Genomic DNA, 20,711 nt, shown 5'->3' on the forward strand with positions numbered 1-20,711 from the left:
AAGGTAGACGACAAAGATAAGTGCAGACGCATCAAAATGTTTTATAGCCATGATGTTCTCCAGAGGAAAGGTGGAAAATTTGGGATTATCTGGTGAGAAAAACGTTTTAAACCTATAACGTTATTGTAAGTGTAAATATCAACTTATATGCAATGAAGTTGTATCCTTTACTTTAAGACTAGTTTATAAAATTTTCAGAATGCCTAATGTATGTGGACTTTTGATTTTCACGTACATATTTTGACTATTTTGTTACATGTAGGATTGCTGCCACAAGAGGCGTGCATTTAACCAGGAGAGAATATTATGGTGTTAATGTGGACAAAACATGGTAAGGAAAATTTAATAAATATTGATCATTATGAAAAAAAAAGAATACAGAATAAAAAAAAATCTGTGCAACTGAAAGACTTACTTATGTTGGAAGACATTAGTATAATTATAACCAGTTACTCTTATTAGTCTAGTATTATTTTACTCTCTTTTAATTTTATCATATTGCAAATCACACTTATACTAACAGTAATACCTGTTGATAAACTAATAAGAAAAAGAAAGAGATTGATAAAGTATGATAGAATTTTGTAAAATTGCTATTGAGAAATAGTTTCTTTACTAGTCAAAAGATAATAGACTACATAAGAAAGAGGTAGATAAAACTATGATAAAATTATGTCAAAGTGTAAACTGAGTTTCTTTATTAGTCGACAGATAATTGACTACATAACCCTGCGTGCCAGGCCAGTTAGACCAGGGGGCTCTGTGCCAAGATTTTCTCTCTACTTGTCTTCACAACTCATGTTTGGAGTGGTAAAGGTGTACAACAGGCAGACTGAATATTTATACAGTGAGTACAAGTTATCTTTTAAAGAAGTACTGTGAAATATTCTTTTAACTGTTTATGGTATCTTATCTCATCTCATCTTGGTAGTCTTTGTTCTTGTCATTGGTAAAATAGATATGCAGGTGAAACATTTTTAAAAACATAGCATTGCTAAAATTGATGTTTATTTTTAGTGGCTTTAAAACATGGTACAGGTTAAGGTGGTGAAATTTAACTCTTTCCTACAGAAGCTTTTAAATCTCTATTGGGTTATTTGTTTCAGGTGACCTGAGTTGTTTGTCCAAGGTATTTTCTCATCTATCTCAGCTAAAACCCACCACTGATATTGATTTGAAGGTGACTGCAAGGTAAGGTTTATCTTTATATTTTAAATGAAAAAATTGTCTCTGTAGCAGTTGAGTTTTAAATTGAAAACAGCGGAGTATTCGTAATATTGATATCAGTGTGTCTTGATCTTTTTTTATATTTTCAGTGCTTACACTATTTTCGCCTGCAAGTGTGCTCATTTACACACACACACACACACACACACACACACACACACACACACACACACACACACACACACACACACACACACACACACACACACACACACACACACACACACACACACACACACACACTTGTCTCAAGGCTGATATGCATATACGGTGAAAATAATTTCTATCAACTTTTTTCACAAATACCAATTGAAAAAACTAGTCTAGTCTATCTAAATTTCAGAGCTGACCCTGTGACCAGCACAGAAGGCGTTATTGATGGTAATTATGATCTAGATTTTGGTGCCTTGCGATGGGAACAAGAAACACTGAGTCTTCAAGCTATTGCTGATGAGGTAAATGATGGACTGTTCACATAAAGAACACAAATTTCATTGGCTAGTAGTGATCTCCCCAAGACCATCTTCTTTCTAAACAATTTTTAATTGAAGGGAACAACATGTAGTACATGTATTTAGTATGTGACTAGTAACATTGTGATCCATTGATAGATTTTGTTCACATTTACCAAATCTAAAAAATGTTTATATTTAGTCTTTGTATTGGATGTTTGCACTGGTGCCTTTTTTTCCTGTAGGAAACTTTCAGAGTGGAACTTACCCCACCCTTTGCTTCACCCTTCAGTAGTCCTGAACATAGAGACATATCTATTCCTCTTTCTCCAAATATTCCTCAGGAACCTTTTAGACCAGGTTAATTAAATGAATAAGCCATTGTTAATTTTTGTTCTTTTTATTGTTGTTCTTTTTATTGTGTGCTTTTTCTTATTCTGCACAAATAAGTGATGATAAAATGCACTTGGGGATGTTATTTACTTTTTCTGTCAGCTAAATATATAATAAAAAAATAATAAATAAATAAATAAATAAATAAATAAATAAATAAAAAGAAAAGAAAAACATTTTATGAAATATAAAGCCTAGACTTTACAACAATATTTTGAATTGTGGAATCTGTTTTTCTGCTTTATTTGGTCTTTTTTTTCCAGTTATGCTTTTTTGTGATTTTGTTAAAATGTTGCTGTTATGATTTTTTGTTCTTTGTTGACTTTATTTTAATTGATCACACACAAAAAAAGTCAAGTAATAAGTATGAACATATGTTATATCATTAGCCCTATAAAATAGAAATGAAATAAAATGATTTGCCCAATAGTGCAATGAAAATAATGATATAGCACATATTTTACTGAAGTTGAGGTATTCATATTTTATAAGTCATTTCAGATACCAGAACTGGTTTTGCAGGCTTGCTGAAATTAACTATGTTAAAACAATGGTTGGGTTGTGTATAATTTTGAACAACTTTCCAGGTGTTGGTGCTCCCTTAACATCGCCTAAGGAACGTATCACATTACAGGAGGAAGTTTCATTTTCAGAAGAGGAGATGAAGGTACGTTTTTTTGTCTGTATGATAAACTTTTATTATTTTTTGTCTATTTTTGCATTGTTTAACTGTGTTCAGAGCGCAGTTTTCCTTTGTGCACTAAAATATTTCTTCTAATTCAAAAGAAATTTTAAAATCATATTTGAAAAAGATCTACTTTTCATTTTAAATGCTAGCTCCCAGATGAGAAGGACCTCCCACTATTCACAGGGGAAGAATTGCCGATGTTGGATGTCCATGAAAAAGAACTGTCGGCTCAGATAGAAGCCTCTATCCTAGCTGAACAACAAGGTGTGGCTGTTTCTGAGGAGATACATTCTGCCTCTGAATCTGAATTAAGGTGAGAGAGTGAGTTATTTCTGGATCACTTTGTTAGTTTTAAAATTGTAAAAAAACAAAGGGAATGCATACAAGTTACAGCACTGCTGCCACACCTTACTGCCTGTTTATAATCGTTACCTCTGAAGTTCATTGAATTGTTATATTTCATTTACTATATTTTTATCATTGTGTCTGTCCATGTTATTGTCATTTCTGTAACTGGTGCTGTCACCACCCGAGACATTTGTTGTTCACCTTATATCTTATTTTACTTCATATTTGCAGTGTAACTTTTTTGGTAAAAAGGCAGGTTCATTTCAGAAATCAGTGTGGTCGTATTATTTTTACAAAACTTAAATTTACTAGAATGTGGTAGTTTATGTTGAAATGAAGCAACATGGTAATGCCTTTCTTTTCTGATAATTGTCTGTACATTTACCAGCTTTGCTGTCTAATTCAAATTATTCATGTCTTCAGAGCTGATATGCCTGTGCCAACAGAGACCACCCCCACTGTGGGTGTGACAGGACACAGGCAAAGACCTGGGACTGAGCCAACCCCTGGAGTCACCCCAGGGACGCCAAGACGAGAAGAACCCAGAAGGGTGAGAAAGGATTCTGCATAGGCCCTTATGACTGTTTAGATAATATTATATATTGTCACACATTTAACTTTTAAACTTGCTGTTATAGAGTTAAATCCAAAACAACATATTAATCTTATCAGCAGTAATTTTTTTTTTACTCTGAAATTTTAATAAAAATTGACTAAACAGTTAAAACAATATAACCACTAGAGAAAACAATCACATGTTGATAAAATCATTTGCTAAAAAGTTCCACAAAAATTTGTCAAAATGACCATACTACATAAAACTTTGTCATAATTTTTTATTATGAAATATTTCTTTTTCGATGTGGTTTCTATATTGATATTTTAAAATACCAGAAGATATGTATGCACAATTTAGTTTTTGTGTTTTAGAAAGTAAGTATAGGCTTAGAACTGTCACCTCTCACCCCTACTCCTGGTAGTCGCAGAAGGAAGAGACAGCTGATATTTGCTGACAAAGAAATACAAATTCACAAGAAAAAGCTCAAACAGCAGATGGCTGATACAACAGACATAATGAGGCCCTTGGTAAACAACATTTTGTTTTGACCCAATTGAGTAATATTGAATTAAAACTTCTTGGGAATTTAAGAGGGAATTTAAAAAAAAAGGTTAAATTCCTTTGTTAGCTCTTCTGAAATTATGCTGATTATAATTTAAAATAGTTATGTATAAATTGTTCAGATGAACAATTTGCGTAATTTCAGGAATGTTTTATTATTTTTCTTCAATCTTTTGTATCTAACAGCTTTTTCATTCTTTCTTGTAAGGGTTTTTTTGTGACATAATTTTTCAAAAATGTTTTTGTAGTTGATACCTAGCCCCACATCACACATGTCAGCAGTTGAGCTCCTGACTCTTCCAAGTAGAAAAGGTAACTTATTTTATTATATCTCTTGTAGAATTCTACTCTCTGGTCAGTTACAATAACTCATATTGAATGCCTATATTTCAGTCCATACGACAAAACATTTTGATTGTTAAAAAGTGTCACTGTTTTATTTTGCTATCTTAAGTACTCTTATTGTTACAGATTACATTGACAACTTAATAGACATTACAATAACACTTTCAATTAAATGCAGATTTAATAAGCAAAATCAAAAGTTGTCCTCCCTTTATTCTTACTAGTATGTGGACAATCAGTATAATAAAACAAATGTAACACAGTCCCTCATGAACTACAAAGAATACGGCCCAGTGAGAGGAAAACGGAGGGAACTTCGTAGTCTAATTTTCACTTGCTTGGACCTATTCTTCATAGTTCTCTTGGGACATACTGTTCTATTTATTTATTTAAATATTTTAAACGTATTTTTGTAAAATAAATTAAGACAAAGTTGGAGATACTTTGTTCTTAACATTGAGAGATACAATTTTGTAAAAACTAACATCAAAATTGGAGACAATTTGCTCTTAACAGTGATAAATTTTACTTTAAAATTTACAAAACCCATTTGAATAGTGTTATAGTAAAAAAGTTAAAGGGGAGAAGTTGTTATATGGAAAAAAAAATGTTATCAAAATCTGTTTCAATGATATATTTTGCCAATACATTATGGCTTAATTTTATCAGAAAGAAATTATTTTTTGCAGACATCCGTTCTCGTAACTTTCTACCCCTGTGGAGAAGATGTGCCAATACCTTGACTACAGAAGGCTCAGACTCTGACATTGAGAAACGATTCTGGACAGTATCAAGTGAAGAAGATGGTGAGACAATTGTTTCTGTAATAAAAACATCTGATCAGGTTTTTTATAAGAATTATTACCTAAATGAAATCCATCTTCTTCTTAAAATATGCATTCTTTTAAGATTTAAGAGATGAAGATGACTGATTAATAAGATTCATAGGTTTTTATATGTGTGTTGAAAAAAGTTATAATTTGTTATCAACTCTCTTCCAATACTGAAGCCATCAGCACTGTTCCTGAGCTGTCCCCTATACCAGAACCTCGGGATTCACTCCAACAGGTACACGGCATGCAATTTGATGCCATTTTTTTTTTGGCCTGATTTCTTATTCTTGTAATGTTCTATATGCATGATAAACCTTCACTTTGTCTTAATTTAAGATCCAAATTTTCTAGAACTGAAGTTTACTTCAATGCAACATCGTGATAAGATTATAAAAAAATGCTATTACATGTACCAAAATAAAATCAAATATTTCAGGAAAAGGAAGAGTCAATGGAAATAGCCAGATTGTCTGCCTCAGCCAGCAAATCGGCCAGTAGGCTGGAACTGTTGAGATCATTTATTGAGCAAAGCTCTGACCTTGATGTGTCATCAGACACTGGGTCTAGATCTGGAAAGCGACCAAGGTAAAAATATTTTTTTTCATTTATAGATAATCAGTTTGTTTTAAAGATGCTTTAAATTACTAATACTAGTAGTAAGTAGGACAGCTGTTAGGATTTTTATCAAGTTTTTTATATGTATGATGTGTGGTGTTATTTTTTAAGTGTCTTAAACAGAGACGTATGCCAGAGTTTAGTTAAGCTTTCAAACGGCATCATGAAAAAAATTGCAATTTTATCATTTTCTTAACACATACTAATAAGTCCTTTTTTATGCAGTTGATGCACAAAGTTATATTGAATTACATATATTATTTAGGCTATCTGCAGACAGATCAGCAGACAAGAAGTCCAGAGCTTCACCAATCCCAGAGATGGAGACTATATCAGCACCGCCCTCTAGAAGCATTCGCATGCCGCCTGTGTTGGAAGAAGAGAGGGAAGAACATCACTCCAGCATGGATGAGTTATTGGACCTAGACATGGAAGCAAGACCCGAGAAATCTGCTAAAATTGTACATGAAGATGTGCTTAGGTGAATTTATGAAACACTTTATTATTATTATTATTATTATTATTATTATTATTATTATTATTATTGGACAGATTTATATTTTGACTTTTTTATCACTTGGGTATTAATCACTGACCCATGTGGCCAACATACTTTTTCTAATTGGTCCCCAGGTATTGGTGTGTACTACCCTGGCATGTTTATGAAATAAGGTGGATTAGAGGCTATGTTGGTTTATTAACTTTCCAACAGCGATTTTTAAAAAATGACCAATGTTAAAATATGCACTCAACAGTTTTCCTCGATAGTTCCATGTTTTTACCCCCTTTTTTTCAGGAAATTGTTGCATCTGACAGCAAATGTGGATATGAGCATTACTTTTAGAACATTGTGTCCACCTGCTAGCAACACCAGGAGCCAGGCCGCTGGTCATTTCACTGCAATTTTAGGTGATACTATTATTAATGTGTGTGCTAGATAAAAATGGGATAAGGAAAAAGAGAATGTATTTTTACAAGTTTATTTTTTTATGTTTTTATTAAAATGTTTTTGACAATTTTAAAAATATGAATTCATCATTGAAGAAAATATTGGGGCCAGCTTCTGTTTTCTTTCTCTGGTAGAAATAAGATTTGTCGAATTCAATTCCACATTTTCTTTCTAGATCTGTGTGCTCTGAATAAAATCGATCTTACCCAAGAAGAACCCTACGGTGACATTTTTATCACGCGTGGAACAGAATGGTGAACTTAGCAGGCTCAGCTTTAAAGCATAGAAATCTATATAAAAGAACCTCAGAAGGAAAAAGTGAAGAATCAGTTTTTTTTCACAGTAACTCTTATTATTCCTATTAGCATTTTTAAAAAATCTGAAGACTTGTGAATATTTAACATATTACAGTTTGTTTTCATGAAAACAGCAGGATATATAATATTGAAGGTTAAATTGCAAATAGAGAATATCATTCTAAATTGTTCACATTTACAATTAGTATATATTGTGCTTTTAAATGTTTCAATGTTTTTAAAATGTTATTTCTGAAAATAACCTTCTATTTAAAAAAATATTTATAGTTATAAATCATGTTTTACAAAAAGATGCATTTTTATAGTTGTATCCAGATATATTTTACTTGGATAGCAAAAGTATGTCATGTTTCAAGAGTTCCATAACTGTTAGTTTTCCAAGCTTGTATTAGTGCCTTGCAGTTTCTGTTTGGTATGTGTGCTTTGAAGAATAGCAGCATTTAACTTATTAAGATTTTTTATCTATTAAGTGATATCAACAACTTCCAATTTAAGCCAACAACTAACTTTGAATGGACATTTTTCTGTTGATGACCATTTCCTCTGAAGATGAATAATTCGAAAAGGAAGAATAATAGATTTTTTACATGCATTTATTCAACCATCCATTTCTGTTTAGCTTTATTACTATTTACATTTCTAAAATTTAAAATAAAAGATGTTACAGTGGAAGGAGTTTATGTTGGTGATATTTTTTGCTGAAATATGATCTATAAATGAATAAAGTCTATGATTCAGTTATATACAAATGAAGCTGCAATCCTACATATACTTACATTAACTAATTTAAAGATTACAATACCCCTTTTCATTTGTGCCTGATTAAATTGTCTAGTATTGGCATTTTGTCCGTTTTCACATCCACAACATTCACAAACACATTCTCACTTAAGGCTAAAACTGTTGGCCATTACTCTAAAGTGTTGCTTCCACATCCTATGACCAGCAAGAAAAGCATTGCATGTTACTGGCTTACTATCAAATACAACAGTTATTTTGGCTAGTGTAAAATAAATGAAGATGTATATAAACATTGCTAATATGACAGGAGATTACATACCACTAATTTCATATTTTGGATCTAATAAATCCAAATGCAAAAGCAGGGATAATACTGTTTAGTGAATAAGTTTGAAAATGTGACGTGGGGTCCATGAAGGCCAATGGCATTTTTGGCTCCCAAAAAGTCTGAAATCTGCCAAAAGTTGGAAAAATCGCATCCATGTATAAGATGTCACAAAAATCCACATATACATGATTTCATGTATCAAACATATGGCATGTTTCCAGTCAACAAATAGTGTCAACACATCTTGACAACTGGGCATCTTATGAATAGCTGACCAAATCTGACCCCCATGTTGTCTTACCCAAGAAAGTGATGGTCCAGGAGAGTTTGCTGTATTCAGGCAGATTGCATTCCAATTTAAAATAACCCGTCTTGACTGGAAACATGACACCGACGACAACAACATTTTGGCATATGGTAATTAGCTGTATTGGATATCCTCATGGAATGAGCCAAGATGTACCTTTGATATATTGCAGCAAAAGCTATGTTACATCTAAAGTGCCTTTTTTTTCTGACACTATAAACATTACTCAATGAGCCAAAATGATCTTGATAAAAGAAGCAAAAGTTGTGTTACACCATGCATGGCTATCTGCTTATGTCTTTTGAAGGTCGGGTAATTGTCAGTGGTGATGGCGATATATCTGATCAATCTTTTTTTTCCCACTGCTGTAACAAAGCATCTCTTCATGCTGGTGCGTTGTTGCTGCTCCTCAAAGGAGCCCTTGTTTTCTTTGGAGTAATAAGGCTCCTGGATTTGTAGGCTTTGGGGGCTGATAACTTGGATCGAATTTTTGGACAGTTTTCCTTAGTTTCCAAGTCGTTCTGTAATGAAAGTTAAATGTCTCTTTAAATATTTTCCTATGTAATGCTTTCTTCTCAAATACTGAAATGTAATGATAACATAAAAATTTAAGTCTTCAAATTTTGTATAACTATCAGCACCAAACCTGTTCCAAATGACTTATACAGGTTCGTAATTTCCCTAAAAAATTGACAAACCTTGACGTCATTGACCTCTGTACTGGCTCGAGGTTCATTGGCCTCACTAACTGATGATACCACAGACGACACACTGCTGCTTCTACTCAGGTTGTTAATTTCAGAGACCTTAAATGTCAATTAAAAAGATACTGTTAATTGAATGGTTTTTCAAAATTTAAACAAAGATACAAAGTGAGAGCTTGAATGATGTGTGCATATTTTTGCAGACACAGGGGAAAATGTTTTTAAAGGCACGAAGACAACTATTTGGAAATAATACATATAAATTACCTCAGCAGCTGCTTCTGGGGGTATGTCAGAGCTTTCATTGAGGGACAGTTCTGGCAATGGAACATTCAAAGCCTCCTCAAGGTTGTACTTCTCTCGGAAATTTTCCAGAAGGCTATCATGAGGCTCTGCCTTGGTGAGAATGCGGGGATATGTAAAATCACGCCTCTGTGGTGTGGTCCCTTAGAAAAAAAAAAAGGATAAGCACGATAAAAGTACCAATAACTGACACAAGCTTCATAGGAGAATAAAAATAAATGGCTTAGAACCAAACAGATTTGAATCCCACTTTTGTTAAGAGACTAAAATTTCATTGGCCTAAGTAAAATATCAATGCATCATACCAGTAGGGACATCCTTTCTTAATTCCTCTGTTAAGAACTTTTCCAGTTCTTCATATCTGGCAGTCAATTCACTAACATGCTTCTGGCTTTGCTCTTGAATGGATATCTGCTGTTCCTGAAGTTTTGAGGTCTGGTCTTCCATGAAGCTCTTCTCTTCTGCGCCTCGTGACTGCAGCTTCTCTTTGATGGAGGATGTACTCTCCTCAGCATGTGATGCCAAAACCTTACACAAGAAGTAGTTTAAAAAATCATATCACTTGGCACAGGAAATGTCTTACATATGTGGAATGCACCAAATATGATGTGGAGACAGCAAAAGGCAATGTATAAAAAAAGTTACTCTTGGTTGCTCTAAATATGTTCAATATGCCAAATAAGTAAATTTTTACAAAATGAAAATTTAATGAACAAAATAGGGCACAGAAGTGAGATTTGAAGTTCATGGGATTCCGCGAGGTTTCATCACTTCCTGAGATGTTTGGGGGGGTCTAAACAACAGTGACTACAGCTATCAACATGGTTCCCTGTGAATAAGCTCAAACAGGGCGAATGGGAAAGACTGTGTCAGTAGGTTTTGACAATCATAATAACAAATTTGCAAATAAGATGGCGAGGCTATCCCCACAAGTGGCTATGTTGCAGAACAACGTATCAATCTACACAGCATTATCTTGCATATGCAAAGAAGACTTCAGTACCCTATACATTCAAATATTTATGTTGCTTTCAGCTGTAATATTAGCACACAAGTAGCATGGGTGGTTACCTGTATTTGTTGCTGTTGTTGCTCTGACGCTGTTCTTGTCACTAAAACATGGTTATCCATCATATCCTCCACCTTAGTACAGTGGTTCTGCCAACCCTGAGAAAGTAAAGATCATAACATATTAAGTCCTAAAAGCACAATGTAAAAACTAAATGCAAAAATATGATCTATGCTCAATCAATAAGTTAAACTAACCCAAAAAGCCAGTTTCAACTTTTCTGGCAAGGAAAACATTGTCAACCATGTCTTGATGAATTCTAATTTTACATTTCTACATTCTATATTTTACCTCTTGACCCATTTTGATGGCATTCTGACAGTTTTCTTGTATATGCACCATTTCTTTGGAGTTTGAGGAATTAGACTCCAGCAACTGAAGAAAAAGAATCATAAGTCGTTACATTTCAAATTTATCATAAACTACAACACCAGATGACAGTGCACATAGTTCACAGACAACTCAGCTTTCTGTTTGTGATACTAAATGGCACATTTTAAAACCCGAGAGCCGAGGCATCACGAGTTGCTGAGGATTAAAATATAATCATCACAGACTTTTCACACAGTGCATGTTTTATCAATTTGGCCACATTACAAACCAGCCAAGTCATCCAAACATTCACTTTTCTTTCTTTTATAAAATTATTAATTATTTCTTTTATGGCCAATATGATCACACAAATGACAGTACACAAGATGGCATCAAACAATTGTTTACCTTACCTTCTGAATATTTTCCTGATTTTCAGTCTCCATTGAAGTAGTAAGTGTCAACAGGGAAGTTGTCCTTTCTTCTGCAGCACTGAGCAGGTTGGATCTTGTACTGTTAAAAATTTGGAAATTGTATAACAATTGCTTCACTTTAGCCTGGTGATCCATTTATCATCAGAGTCATCATGATAATTCTCAAGATAATGTATCTTAGTAAGGTATGCTTCTTTTGGAAATAAATAAAGGGAGAATTAAAAGTTATTCTTATAAGATTAAGGGAAAACTACACACAAAAATATCAATCATAAAATTTTATAGAAGTTAATAAGGTCTGTGTGGTCCTCATCATTGTAAGAGCATTGGAAATTAACCTTTCACGAATTGAGAATTGAAAAAGATAATTTCTAATTGACAAAATGGAATGAAAACTTACTGTTGGAAATCCTGCCTCATCTGAGAAACATCAGTTTTAAAACCAGTATACTCTGTCTGCACCTGGTTCATATTTGTATTAAGACTGGCCTTACAATCCCCTATCAAACTGTTGAGTTGTTGAGACATTTGGAGAATAACCTGAAACATAAGGGTCTCATACTAATAAATAAGTTAACTGTCTTAAATAAAATTACACTCAAGCCAAAGTACTTTTCTTTCATTTTCACCAGATTTTAGCAGACATGAAATCAGATAATTGATATCACTCACTGATAGGGAATATTATATTATGGTTTCTTCCATGTTACTTCAGACTAAAAAATGGCAGTTCTTGGCATTCTTTTATCAGCGAAAATCAGCAAAAACCAGTACTTGGTGCATGAATTCCTGTCCTATAACCTACCTCCATCTGTTTGTCCTGGGAGGCCCTGACCTCTTCTGCCCGCTCACTGAATCCATCAACAGCCGACTCCTGTTTACAGGTGTACTTCTCCACCATCTCACCAAGGGTGGACAGTGCTTCAGAGTTTTTCTGGCCACCAACCTTTAAGGACTCTTGAAGGTCTTCAAGCTATGTGTAAAACATATCTTCATCAGTAACAATACCATTAAAACAAGGTGCACATAACCTTGGAAAGAATTAAAAAACTTCAAGACTTCATGTATCATAAATTTATTTATTTATTACTTATTTTCAAGATGCCTGATGATTACACACCTATACAAACATTTCAGGATTTTCTCTTTCAGCTCTGAAGAAAAAAAAAAGCACATAAACTTACCTGCTCTTTATGTCTTTTTCCAAACTGTGTCAGGACCTCCACCTGCTGACCTATCATGGTGCTTACTAACTGTGTTTGCTGTACAACTTGTGCCAGAGCAGCGGACAAGGCAGACACTTCAGATTCCTGAAATATCATAAACAGTGTCAGTTTGTCAAGACTAAAATTCTAAAGCAATAAATAAATAAATAAATAAATAAATAAATAAAAACTAAAAGTGGAAAAAATAATAAAAATTAAAAGTGAAAAATATAAAAATTAAATAAATAAACATCATTTACATACTTACCAAACAATACCAATTATTGCCATGCTAAACAATTCCCAAGCTGTTGTGAGCAACCCTAAATCATTATCTGAGCATGCAAAACACACACACACCTTTGTCTGGGTAACATAGGTCTGGACTGTTTGAGACCATTCCTGTGTATTTCTGCATGTGCTCTGTAGGCTCTCTGTCAAAGCGGCTGTCTTTTCTTGCAGGGAAGACATCAGAAACGTATGCAGGGACACTAGATTAGACAACTCTCCATGCTTCTTCTCAAAGTTCTCAGCTGGAAGAAAGTAGATAGAGTTTATAACCACACTGCATGTGCTTAGGAAAACTGTCGTGCAACATACATTAAATATATTAAGTTCAAATATTTAAAAAAATTAGACAAAATGGCCTCTCCAATGTTTATACATAAGGCATTTCTCTAAAAGAAACACCTTACTATAAGACTAGAACATACTAGAGAAATGCCTTACCCAGTTCCTGCTGTATGGTAGACAGGAAATCCGTCTGCTTATGGGAAAACGATTCAGAATCATTTTTCAAGACTGAAAATTTCTCTCGAATATCAATTTGAAACCTTTCTTGGCAATTTGTATTGTGCATTTCTACGTCTTTTTTACGCAGTATCTTTGCATGAAGGCCTTCAACGTCAGAAGTGGCCTGATCAGCAGTTTCAAGAAGCTGCAAGAAAAAAAATATCAAAGGCTAAATTTTTTTCACTTCACAGAAAATAAACTCAAGAAGCAGCAAGAAAAAAAAACAAATGCTAAATTTTTTTCACTTCACAGAAAATATACAATTGGTGAACTTCATGTAATACATACTATCAACAAATGTGTACTCTCAAATCACAAGAGAACACAGATCTTACCTGAGTGGCCTCAGAATGAAGGTTCTTTTCGGCTTGGACATGCTCATGTACCAGATGTTTGTTTTCATCCCTCTCCCGGGTGGTCACACGGAGAACTTTCTTTGTTTGCTTTAAGGTGGATGTGGTGTCCTCCAGCTTCTTTGATGTCTCTTCCAAATTTACCTTGGTTTCTTCCAACTCTAGCTTGTTGAAGTTGAATAGCTCATTCACCTAGAATTAATAATAATAATAATAATAATAATAATAATAATAATAACAATCATAATAAAATGAATAATAAAAATATTATCTTTATGGATTGGAAAGTTTGTTAAGAATTTAAAAACAGATTCTCAGATTCAGAGTACTCAGAGTTTCAATCCAATCATATCATTTACCATCTTATTTTTACTTTTCAGGTATGTAAACAATTCAGATGATATTCTGATTTTCTATCACACTTTTTACTTTAATTACAACAAATCATTAAAAGAGTATATACATTTGAGCAAAGCACGGGGAAAAATAGAGACAGAAATACCTTCTCCATTTCTTCTATTGTAGCCTGGAGTTTTTCTTCTAACATAGCAATGCTGTCCTTCTGTTGCAGCATGGTGGTCTGCATGTTACTGAAAAAATAATAAAACAATTCTGAAGATTTTGTTTTGAAGCTGCCACTAGAATGGTAAGCTTTTATCCAAATCAAAATTATTTACACTGATACATCATTGTAAATCAACTCACTTGTAATTCTCAGTATCGACATAAATCCCATTCTTATCTCTGGCAGCCAGTAAATCCCGTCGGAGACGCTCAATCTCTTCATTGTACTCCTGGAAAAATTATGACAAAACAATTAAAGTGGAATTGACAAAATAAAGATAAATGCATGGTTCCTAAAGTGTACATTGACCAAAATAAAATGCTCATAATTATAAGGGCATTTAACATTTAATCTTAAGATGGAAGACACTGTTTTTTCCAAATAAAAATCTCTACCTTAAAAAGAGCTTTCTTTGTCAGTTTCTGGTTGATCTCAGGTTTGTTGGTAATGTTCTTAGCTCTGTGAGCATAGTCCAGGGTGCTCAAAGTTTCCTTTAATAACAAAGCAAAATGCACCATTGTTATCACTTTTTTAAATTGAAATAAAAATAAAATCTTACTATTAAAGGTTTGCTTCTAGAAACAATTGATTATATACTATAGAAACATTTTTTTCATTCAGAATAACCAGCTTTACAGTTAAAATCTCAAGTTTTGACTTTTCTCACAGTATTTTCGCTTTAAAAAAAAACTTACCTCCAGATTGCAAGAAGCTGGAGAAATGGTGGCTACAATGGAGGTCTTGGTCCTACCTCCCAGGGAGTCCTGTAAGAGCCTTGTCAGCTTGCTCTCTCTGTAAGGAACATGAGGGGCATGCTCCACCAGAGCAGTAATAACACGACCCAGGGTCAGCAAGCTCTGGTTGATGTTACCTTGTGGAATAAAATACAACTTTGTACATCAAAAGTTCAGGCCTACCCAACTACCAGACTCGGCACCTAAGGATCCTGAATTAACCGGTATATCGGACCACACTACCCGTTTTCAAGGTGTGTGTCAGATCGCATTTCGGAGTATCAGCCAGAACACCGACAGGATGAGCCCTGGCATGCTCGGCTGTCACTTTGATTGGATAGTAAACGATTGTCGTAAAATCGCTATATGATTTTAAAACCGGGTGCATAAATTTGAAAGCCACCTAGATGAACCTAAGACTGCCACATTAATCTAATACAATGCAAAAAAGCCCTATCAAAAGTGGTTAAAACATTCAAACCGAATGTCGTAAAGTCCCCATATATCCCCATAGAGACAATAAAATAGAGTACTCTAAAGTAAGAGTACAGTTTAAGGTTGTTCAGCCGAGCGTGGATGAGCCCGCAGTCGTGCTACAAAATTTGTTCTAGGGTATGATACTCCGAAATGCGATCTGACACACACCCTGAAAACGGGTAGCGTGGTCCGATATACCGGTTAATTCAGGATCCTTAGGTGCCCAGTCTGGTAGTTGGGTAGGCCTGAAGTTCAGACTATGGACTTAATGTTTCACACTTAAGGCCACACTTTTTTATTTTTATGGATGACATCCTGCGTGCGCACCGATTTTCGTTCGTTCTCCGAAAAAAAAAAAAAAAAAAAAACTCACCCTCAACGAAGTCGGTTGTCGCAAATGTCCTTATTGAATTTTGCCAGAAAATGAGCTTTCTGTGCATGCGTCTTATCGTCACGTGGAAATTGGCGGCTTTTTTACCTTTCTACAAAGTATTCACAATGCTTTAATATTTTGAGAGCATGGATAAAGACATAGTGTTAGTTTGATACGTGTTTCTGTGGTAAATTTGTGTTTCCAGCTGTGTACTGACAGCATTCCTTTACTTAAGCAGTATTTTTTTTTTGGACTGTTTTTTTTTTTCGCCCTCTCGCACCGATTTCGGGGTCCCCAGAGGATGTCATCCATAAAAATAAAAAAGTGTGGCCTAAAGGGGACATAAGTCTGTTTTGCATGTGCGCAAGAATACTGCAAATTTTGCAATGTTATTGTGCAATGCATTCACTTCTGGGAACAGCTTTGCCATCTTGTTTGCAATTTGTAATTGTTATTGTCAAAACCTTTATCCAGTCTTTCCCATTTGCTCTGTTTGAGCCTAGCCACAGGGCAGACAGGGAAAACAAAACAAAACAAAACACAAATCCCACGGAATCCAGTGAACTTCAAATCTCACTTCTGCGCCCTGTTAAAGATTACTTAAAACAAATTAAGAATTTTCATGGACTCTGGATAACTCTTACACATTTCATCTGTAACCCATTAAGTTCACAGCAAATCACTATCTGCAGTGCCACTGGTAAGAAATTGAAATATAGCAGTTAACATTGGAACTATTTCCTTCAAACTGTGTCAATATTGCCAAAACTCTTATATGTTTCCAGATGCCATAAAAGGGGCTATCAAGTTGAGAAAAGCTTCATAATTAGTACTACTCACCAGCCTCCCTTGCCCTTTTCTCCACTGCACCTGACCTGCCTATGTTCTCACTACCTGCTAAATCCACCTAGAAAGTCAATAAATAGAATGTCTTCAACTTTCAGCATTTCATCTACAATTTTATTCTAGTTTTCTTAAATGAAGGTTTACCTGTACTGTGTTTTAAATGAAGGTGTTTTAACAACAGGCAATTCTTTCATCAAAACAGCATTTGTACAATCTCAATGTATTGCAAGGACATCCCCTTACTTACCAAGTTGAGCTTCCCTGTCTTCAAAAGCTCTTCTCCATCAATGGAGTTCTCTTTTATATGGATAGTCACAGAGAACACCACATGAGACCGACTGAAACAAAGTAGAAATATTTACAACTTGAATACAGAATACAGCAGTTAAGAAAAAAACTGTAACAGATGATATCTGGATGTGAACCACCAGTCACACATTTCCAATTCCGCTTCAATAATTAGCATATAATTGGCATACACCCTGTATTATGTCAGAATAATCTTTAAAACTCTGGATATCCCAAACGGGTAAACTTGCTATTGAGAAAGGTGTGCAACTCAAATATATCAATATCACACACACAAAAAAACAAGAGATTTTGATATGGGGTCTAGTATTCACCTGGAAGATGCATTCATGAGTGTGGCAGCTGTCTGTCTCTTGGCAGCTCCTCTCTCCAGAATATGGTAGACATCATATTTGTTCTGGACCACAGCCTCCTCCAAGCCTTGAATAACCACAGAGCCCTGCAGTGAAACCATGTGTCACTTCAGTAAAATATCATTAGACAAAAGAATGGTCTATACCCAGAAGTAAGCAGCTTTTTTCAATAGCTATTTTTGCTATAGACTGTTATTTATAAGCAAAGAATGCCAAGTGAATGCAAGAATCAAATGTTTTGTAAATTTGTGAGAAAACATATCACTTGGTTTAAATGGATATACAATGACCTAAGTAAATTGCTTTTCTTTATATTCTATGATTGGCAGTTTGTTCAAAACAAGTACAATACTAGTAAACAGTTTAAAACATATTATAGCACATTAATGACCTTTTTAGTTGAGTCTTCAAATATCCTCATCCTGGGTGGGTCATCTCCAGCACTCAGCAAATCAAACAGCTCTTCATTGTACAGCTCCAACATCGATACTCTTACAGAAAACTCACAGTTCTGAAAATTGACAATTTAAAATATCTAAATATGAGGTCAAAATTATGATGCATTTATTTAAAAGAAACTTATATATAGTAAGTACTGCAAGACTTGATTGTCAATTGAAGGCCAAGCAAAATTTAATATTCAGCTGTTAACAAGTACTGGAGGCTCATTGCATCATGGTCCACTGAAAAGCTACTGAATGAATGAATTATGGTGAAAAACGTGTAAACAATATGGTTAACAATACTGGGAATAAAAAAGTTAACACCTAGTCCCACATTCACTTTTGAAGTTTTCAATCTTTCTAACATCGACTGAAATCACACATCTTGTTTTATTTTCAACAAATTCATCAAGGGATAGTCATTTTTAAAAGAATTTTTGTGAATATGCTGTTACGTATGAAATTCTACTAACCTCTATTTTCTCAAGTTTGTCAAACAAATGTGCCATAGACCTAGGTATTATGCCAGCTTCTGGATCATTTTCCCAGTTTGTTTCCCCTCCGCTTCTTTCTCCCTCCATTGTATATGTCTTGCCTGTGCCTGTTTGGCCATAACTATAACATAAACATACCTGATAACTGACCCATCTTTGGCAATATTTACTGCAGCTCAACTCTAATAATGTAATTCTTTAAAACTGCTTTTTACCATCTTTAATCTTTGGTTCAAAATTGGAAATTATCAATACTTCAGACAATTTCCACATTATTCTGGAGATTTAAAATCCCCATAACTATAAAGAGGAAGGTGTACCTTAGTATTAATTGATCAGTATGGCATGTTATAAATTTAGAATTATGCCCTCAGAATACTTACGCAAATATTGTACAGTTGTATCCCATCAATACTTCATCAATCACAGGCATAGCAACCTCTTTGTAGACTTCAAACTGAGTGGATTTAGGACCAAACACTCTATCGAACTGAAAAGTTTTGGTGTGTGTTTGGGCACCCATTCTCTCTTTTACAGTGACCTCTCTTTTCAGTCCATTTATATCCGTCACACAAAAAGATCCTTGACGTTCCGAAGAATTCATGGGCCTAGGAAACAAATTGCACTCTTTTAGTTTTAATGAAAGTTACATTGTCTTATCTAAAAATAAATTTCTAAATTATAAGACACTGCATTCATATGAAAACAGGTGCTTACATAAAGCCGGCCTTGAAAGGTAAAATTAGTGCTAGTATGATGTGATGTCAGTACATCAGTATGCACCGTATTTTTCCTTCCCAAGTAACAATACTACTGCTGCGGGGCTTCAGTTAACATAGGTAAGTGTGTGTGTGTGTGTGTGTGTGTGTGTGTGTGTGTGTGTGCGTGTGTGTGTGTGTGTGTGTGTGTGTGTGGGGGGGGGACTTTCAACTGGAGGTGTGATATCAGGATTTCATTTTCAGATATATTTTAACCTTGATGCAGTCAAAAATCCCTATGCAATCAACCCTCTTTTCAACAGGATTCAACCCTAATTATGAATCAAAGCCGATTAAAACCTACAACATTGTGGATTAAATGCATTTTAGTCAAGTTGCATTATTGGAAAAATTAGAAAGAACATAAGTTCATAGCATGAAAATTGAGCTACTAGTAGTACTACGTTAGTAATTCCGTTTAGTGTTTTTTGGTTTACGGCTTTCACATTTTAATTTACCATGATACAATAACGTTAAGAACTTGGCACAAGAAGAAATTACCTGCATCTTACAGACACTTGAATCTTTTGATTCTCCTCCCGCTCACTTTTGGATTTTGGTGCCATACTTTGATGTTTGTAATGGTTTTCAGCTTCCTACACTTAATTGTGTTGTTTTGACCATGAAAGTTTTGATTTGAAAATGGTGACGTCCTCGTTTTAAATAACCGATGCAGCCAATCATATTACAATCTCACGTCATAGGTGGCGCTTGGGCAGTGGGTGGCATGACAGTACTAATCCGAGACCAGTGACTCCGTTTAGGTTACAAACCACTATTAAAAATCCCATTAACTTCCATTGTAACGTTTAATTCTCTTAAAAATATTTCCCATGCATCAACAAACACAACACTTCAGGTTTAAATACTTCTACTCAAGGCCTAAACAATATTAAAAAATCAGGGTACATTAATGGCATAGCTTGCCAGTGAAATGACATGACCCGTAAGGTGCTGCCGCCAGTCAGCCAAAATAAGCACTAAGTCTCACGTCATAGGTGACGCTTGGGCAGTGGGTGGCATGACCGTACTAATCCGAGACCAGTGACTCCGTTTAGGTTACAAACCACTATTAAAAATCCCATTTAACTTCCATTGTAACGTTTAATCCTCTTAAAAATATTTCCCATGCATCAACAAACACAACACTTCAGGTTTAAATACTTCTACTCAAGGCCTAAACAATATTAAAAAATCAGGGTACATTAATGGCATAGCTTGCCAGTGACATGACATGACCCGTAAGGTGCTGCCGCCAGTCAGCCAAAATAAGCACTAAGTCTCACGTCATAGGTGACGCTTGGGCAGTGGGTGGCATGACAGTACTAATCCGAGACCAGTGACTCCGTTTAGGTTACAAACCACTATTAAAAATCCCATTAACTTCCATTGTAACGTTTAATCCTCTTAAAAATATTTCCCATGCATCAACAAACACAACACTTCAGGTTTAAATACTTCTACTCAAGGCCTAAACAATATTAAAAAATCAGGGTACATTAATGGCATAGCTTGCCAGTGACA

The 20,711-nt window shown here is 34.6% G+C and overlaps 3 protein-coding genes across 3 annotated transcripts; 2 read left to right on the top strand and 1 right to left on the bottom strand.

Moving 5' to 3' along the window:
• The first annotated feature begins 36 nt into the window (after nt 1–36).
• LOC147764286 (meiotic recombination protein REC8 homolog) lies at nt 37–2,044 on the top strand. Its single transcript, XM_087008649.1, has 6 exons — nt 37–92; nt 263–331; nt 705–847; nt 1,107–1,191; nt 1,571–1,682; nt 1,925–2,044. Exons 1-6 carry the CDS (start codon nt 37–39, stop codon nt 2,042–2,044), a joined length of 585 nt encoding a protein of 194 aa, XP_086864775.1.
• LOC106165703 (meiotic recombination protein REC8 homolog) lies at nt 1,595–7,959 on the top strand. Its single transcript, XM_086999270.1, has 12 exons — nt 1,595–1,682; nt 2,660–2,739; nt 2,910–3,073; nt 3,532–3,658; nt 4,039–4,194; nt 4,477–4,540; nt 5,263–5,379; nt 5,583–5,641; nt 5,843–5,991; nt 6,287–6,502; nt 6,818–6,930; nt 7,146–7,959. Exons 2-12 carry the CDS (start codon nt 2,734–2,736, stop codon nt 7,226–7,228), a joined length of 1,254 nt encoding a protein of 417 aa, XP_086855396.1. The 5' UTR covers nt 1,595–1,682; nt 2,660–2,733; the 3' UTR covers nt 7,229–7,959.
• Nucleotides 7,863–19,877, bottom strand: LOC106165702 (kinesin-like protein KIF11-B). Its single transcript, XM_013544015.2, has 24 exons — nt 19,689–19,877; nt 18,813–19,037; nt 18,409–18,550; nt 17,884–18,003; nt 17,454–17,578; nt 17,078–17,168; nt 16,825–16,891; nt 15,096–15,271; nt 14,796–14,891; nt 14,541–14,629; nt 14,338–14,425; nt 13,818–14,027; nt 13,420–13,627; nt 13,051–13,223; nt 12,670–12,795; nt 12,291–12,458; nt 11,886–12,025; nt 11,465–11,564; nt 11,031–11,114; nt 10,742–10,837; nt 9,976–10,198; nt 9,635–9,813; nt 9,362–9,469; nt 7,863–9,184 (listed from the first exon to the last, which is right to left on the bottom strand). The coding sequence occupies exons 1-24, from the start codon at nt 19,751–19,753 to the stop codon at nt 9,047–9,049; spliced, it is 3,237 nt and encodes a 1,078-aa protein (XP_013399469.2). The 5' UTR covers nt 19,754–19,877; the 3' UTR covers nt 7,863–9,046.
• Between the last annotated feature and the right edge of the window lie 834 nt (nt 19,878–20,711).

This window comes from Lingula anatina, chromosome 1 (assembly GCF_051362555.1).
Source record: "Lingula anatina isolate TDL-2025a chromosome 1, LinAna3.0, whole genome shotgun sequence".
Lineage (NCBI taxonomy): Eukaryota > Metazoa > Brachiopoda > Lingulata > Lingulida > Lingulidae > Lingula > Lingula anatina.

Coding starts and splice junctions, on each gene's coding strand:
- LOC147764286 (XM_087008649.1), top strand. CDS start 37: ATGTTTTATAGCCATGATGTTCTCCAGAGGAAAGGTGGAAAATTTGGG. Junction 848..1,106: donor GCAGACTGAATATTTATACA/GTGAGTACAAGT, acceptor TATTTGTTTCAG/GTGACCTGAGTTGTTTGTCC. Junction 1,683..1,924: donor TTCAAGCTATTGCTGATGAG/GTAAATGATGGA, acceptor TTTTTCCTGTAG/GAAACTTTCAGAGTGGAACT.
- LOC106165703 (XM_086999270.1), top strand. Junction 3,659..4,038: donor GACGAGAAGAACCCAGAAGG/GTGAGAAAGGAT, acceptor TTTGTGTTTTAG/AAAGTAAGTATAGGCTTAGA. Junction 6,503..6,817: donor GTACATGAAGATGTGCTTAG/GTGAATTTATGA, acceptor CCTTTTTTTCAG/GAAATTGTTGCATCTGACAG.
- LOC106165702 (XM_013544015.2), bottom strand. CDS start 19,753: ATGGCACCAAAATCCAAAAGTGAGCGGGAGGAGAATCAAAAGATTCAA. Junction 14,426..14,540: donor GTCGATACTGAGAATTACAA/GTGAGTTGATTT, acceptor TTATTTTTTCAG/TAACATGCAGACCACCATGC. Junction 12,026..12,290: donor CCCAGGACAAACAGATGGAG/GTAGGTTATAGG, acceptor CTTATGTTTCAG/GTTATTCTCCAAATGTCTCA.